The sequence below is a fragment of the Eimeria mitis genome, genomic scaffold (genome assembly GCF_000499745.2).
Source record: "Eimeria mitis Houghton genomic scaffold, Emh_scaff74, whole genome shotgun sequence".
NCBI classification, from domain to species: domain Eukaryota; phylum Apicomplexa; class Conoidasida; order Eucoccidiorida; family Eimeriidae; genus Eimeria; species Eimeria mitis.
The window spans coordinates 12,566-16,435 of record NW_013575401.1 but is presented as its reverse complement, the minus strand read 5'-3'; the positions used below and the strand labels follow the sequence as shown (position 1 = coordinate 16,435).

The 3,870-nt window shown below is 50.4% G+C and overlaps 2 protein-coding genes across 2 annotated transcripts in view; both read left to right on the top strand.

Annotated features, from left to right (window-relative positions):
• Positions 1 to 448, top strand: part of EMH_0064570 (uncharacterized protein) — a gene marked incomplete at both ends in the record, with an annotated part of 2,303 nt that extends 1,855 nt beyond the window's left edge. The window contains one exon of the mRNA XM_013501708.1: positions 347 to 448. Within this exon, the coding sequence (XP_013357162.1) occupies positions 347 to 448 (102 nt within the window). The remainder of the gene's footprint in view (positions 1 to 346) is intronic.
• A 1,603-nt stretch (positions 449 to 2,051) lies between these two features.
• Positions 2,052 to 3,870, top strand: part of EMH_0064460 (uncharacterized protein) — a gene marked incomplete at both ends in the record, with an annotated part of 2,988 nt that continues 1,169 nt past the window's right edge. The window contains 4 exons of the mRNA XM_013501707.1: positions 2,052 to 2,978; positions 3,107 to 3,146; positions 3,389 to 3,417; positions 3,705 to 3,740. Of these exons, the coding sequence (XP_013357161.1) occupies positions 2,052 to 2,978; positions 3,107 to 3,146; positions 3,389 to 3,417; positions 3,705 to 3,740 (1,032 nt within the window). The remainder of the gene's footprint in view (positions 2,979 to 3,106; positions 3,147 to 3,388; positions 3,418 to 3,704; positions 3,741 to 3,870) is intronic.

Sequence of the window (3,870 nt, the reverse complement as noted above, 5' to 3'; positions counted from 1 at the left end):
CGAGGCGAGGAAAGCAGTTGCTGCAGTCTGTGCTCACATGGGCTTTATATAATTAACTTAGTTGCTGCTTGTGCTGCTGCTGCTGCAACAGCAGCAGCAGCTGCTGCTGCAGCAGCTGGTATAGCTGTAGCAGCAACTGCCGGCATAGCTGTAGCAGCAGCTGTTGCTGCTGCTGCAGCAACTGGTATTGCTGCAGCAGCAGCTGTTGCTGCTGCTGCTGCTGCTGGTATTGTTGCAACAGCAGCTGTTCTTGCTGCAGCAGCAACTGTTGCTGCTGCAGCAGCAACTGTCTTTGCTGCTGTTGCTGCAGCAGTTGCTGCTCCTGCTGCTGCTGTCGCTGCCGCAGCGCGGAGCGTCGCAGAACATATGCATGCTAAGACAGCAGCAGCAGCAGCAGCAACAGCAGCAGCAGCAGCAGCAACGGCTGCTGCTGCACTACACTCTTTAAGACTATCTAATCCTGAGTCAGAGTGCAGTGGGGTGTATCTACAGGTACATATAAACCCTAAACTAGGGTTTAGGGTTTAGAGTTTAGCGTCTAGGGTTTGGGGTTCAGGGTTTAGGGTTTAGGATCCGTGCAGTCCTGGCGCTGCTGCTAAGCAGCAGCAGCAGAGCTAGAGAGAGGAAAGGAGACAGAAAGAGAGAAAGAGAAAGAGACAGAAGGAAACAAAAACAAAGAAAAAGGAGACAGAAGGAGACAGAAAGGAGACAGAAAGGAGACAGAAAGAGACAGAAGAGATGCCAACGACGCAGCAAAGAAACAAAGGAGACACTAGAGAGACAGAAAGGAGACAGAAAGGAGACAGAAAGAGAAGAAAGGAGACAGAAAGGAGACAGAAAGAGAAGAAAGGAGACAGTGAGGAGACGGCAGCAGCTAAGCGGGCGTGGTCTAGTGGCTATGACGTTCGCCTCACACGCGAAAGATCCCGGGTTCGATCCCCGGCGCCCGTATTTACAAATAAAAAATAAAAAATAAATTAATTTATTTTTTTTTTATAAACATATGGTGCTGCTGCTGCAGCCAACTGTCTCCTTATCTCTCTCTGTCTCCTTCTGTCTCCTTTTATGGTGAGTGGTGGTGGGGTTGTTGTGTTTACGCTCTGCCTGCTGCTCTGTCTCTGTCTGTCTCTTCTGTCTCTTCTCCCCTGTACTCTGTTATTCTTCTGCTGTAACTCTATTAAACAAACCCTAATTAAACCCTAAACCCTAAACCCTAAACCCTAAACCCTAGAGTGAGAGGCGAAACAAACTCTAAACCCTAAAGAGGAGACAGCTGGGGGCTCAACAGCCCCAGAGCCTTTCTTCTTTCTCACGGGTCTTTGCTGATGTTTATATACACTAGAAGGGCTAAGAAATCAGGGTTTAGGGTTTAGGGTTTAGGGTTTGTTTGTAGCACCGCGTAGACACCGAGTACAGGTGACCTCAGTCTCCCTCCATTGGGCTTGCTAGGTCTAGGGTTTAGGGTTTAGGGTTTGGGGTTTGCTTTTTAGTGTTAATCACCTAGCTTTTATTATTTAAAGTTTATGGTTTAGGGTTTAGGGTTTAGTGTCTAGGGTTTAGGGTTTAGGGGGTTGGGGGCACCAGGGTCACTTCGAGTGTGTGCTGGGGCCCCACAGGCAGAGTTATTATAATAAAAAAAAGAGGAGGAGCGAGACAAACAAAATAAATATAAATTAATAAATATAAATAAACACAAAAAGCAAAAAATAAAGCCTAGTGTGGGGGCGAGGGGCAGTGAGCAGGTCGAGAGCTAGCCCGTGGCTGTTGCTGCTGTGTGCTGCTGCGTGCTGCTGCTGCTGCTGCTGCTGCTGCTGCTGCTGCAGCATTACACTCTTCTTCCATTCCTGTTTCCCTTTTCCTTTTATTTTGTTTTAGGGTGTATATACACCCCTCACTAGCAGCAGCAACTGCAGCACCACCGACAGCAACAACAGCAGCAGCAGCAGCAGCAGTCCACAGGTTCTTACAGCAGCAGCAGCAGCAGCAGCAGCAGCAGCAGCAGCATATCTAATCCTTTAATAATGCGGAGCGGTTTTTTCTCTCGAAGCAAAATGTTGCTGCAGATAGGGGGTGCTTTATTCCTTTTGGTGGGTGGGGTTGCTCGCGATGCAGCAGCAGCAGCAGCAGCAGAAAGCAGCAGCAGCAGACCACTGGACCCTGCTGCAGCAGCAGCAGCAGAAGAAATCCTTTCATCCCCCTCCTCCTCCTCAGCAGCAGCAGCAGCAGATCGCCCTGAAACATGGCTTGATCGTGTGAACCTGCCTACACTAGTTGGGGGTTCTCTGCTGCCTTTGCTGCAGCAGCACCTGCAGCAGCAGCTGCAGCAGCAGCAGCAGCAGCAGCAAGTATCAACCACCACCACTTCTTCTCCTTCTTTTGACTTCACTTCTGAGGAGCCGTTGCTGGGGTTCTTGCCGCAGCGGCCGCCGCAGCAAGCAGAGACAGAGACAGCAGCAGAAGCGGAGACACAGGAGCAGGATGCAGCAGCAGCAGCAGATGGTGGTGTTGGGGTCTTAGGCTCACGACCATCATCCGAAAGCTTCGCCGAAGACAGCTTGCTGCAGCAGCTGCAGCAGCAGCAGCAGCAGCCCGAGCAGCAGCAGCAAGCTGCTGCAGACGAACGCGCACCAGGCTCCCGGCTGCGCCCATTCAGAGACCCTCTGTGGCTCCCGCAGCAGCAGCAGCAGCAGCAGCAGCAGCAGCTGCAGCAAGACAGCATCAGCAGCACATCCACACAACCTTCCAGCAGCAGCAGCAGCATTAGATTGCCTATTAGAATCCCTAGCAGCGACAGCAGCAGCAGCAGCAGCGGCAGACTGCCTATCGGCAGCATCGGCAGCAGCAGCAGCAGACTGCCTGACAGCAGCAGCAGCGACAGCAGCAGCAGCAGCAGCAGCAGGCCCTCAATCCCCCCCAGCAGGTTCCCTTCTCTGCAAAGACCTCAGCAAGAGGGGTCCCGTAATGAAACCGAAGAGGTGGTGAGCACTGCTGCTGCTGCTGCTGCTGCTGCTGCTGCTGTTGCTGCTGCTGCTGCTGTTGCTGCTAGAGTAACAGCTGTACATGAAAGAGTTGTTGCTGCTGCTGCTGCTTGTTTGTGATTTCGCAGGCTGATGATGAGGACCTGAAGGAGCTTCTTCTCCAAGACGGTAAACCCTCGAGGGTTTAGGGTTTAGGGTTTAGGGTTTATAGTTTAAAGGGTTTAGGGTTTGTAGATGAAAATGTCTAGGGTTTAGGGTTTAGGGTTTAGGGTTTATAGTTGATGGGTTATAGCCTTTTGCAGCTAAATTTTTAGAGTCCCCAGCCACGTGATAAAGTCTGCAGTCTAGGGTTTAGGGTTTAGGGTTTAGGGTTTAGGGTTTAGGGTTTAGGGTTTGGTGTGTATGATCAGGCCGCACTTTGTCTGTTTTGTCTTTTAAAGTAAAAGGCAAAGGCCCCGGCGTTCGTGTCTCCTTTCTATCGGTAACATAAGCACACACAGACAAACATATTTATTTTTATTTTTTTTATTTTTTTTTTTTTTTATTTGTTAGTAGTGTTGTGTCTCCTTCTGTCTCCTTCTGTCTCCTTCTGTCTCCTGTCTCCTTTTCTGTCTCCTTTTGTCTCCTTCTGTCTCCTTTTGTCTCCTTTTGTCTCCTTCTGTCTCCTTCTGTCTCCATCTGTCTCCTTTTGGTTTGCTGCTGACGCTTTGTTTGTTTTCTTTATAGGCCTGGTCCCTGGCAGTAGAAGTCCGAGGGGAAGTCGTAAGTTGCTGCTGCTGCTGCTGCTACTATTGCTGCTGCTGCTGCTGCTGCTGCTGCTGCTGCTGTTATTTTTGCTGGAGCTGTTGCTGCTGCTGCTCTTTCTAGTATTGCACTGTTCGTTCTCAGCAGC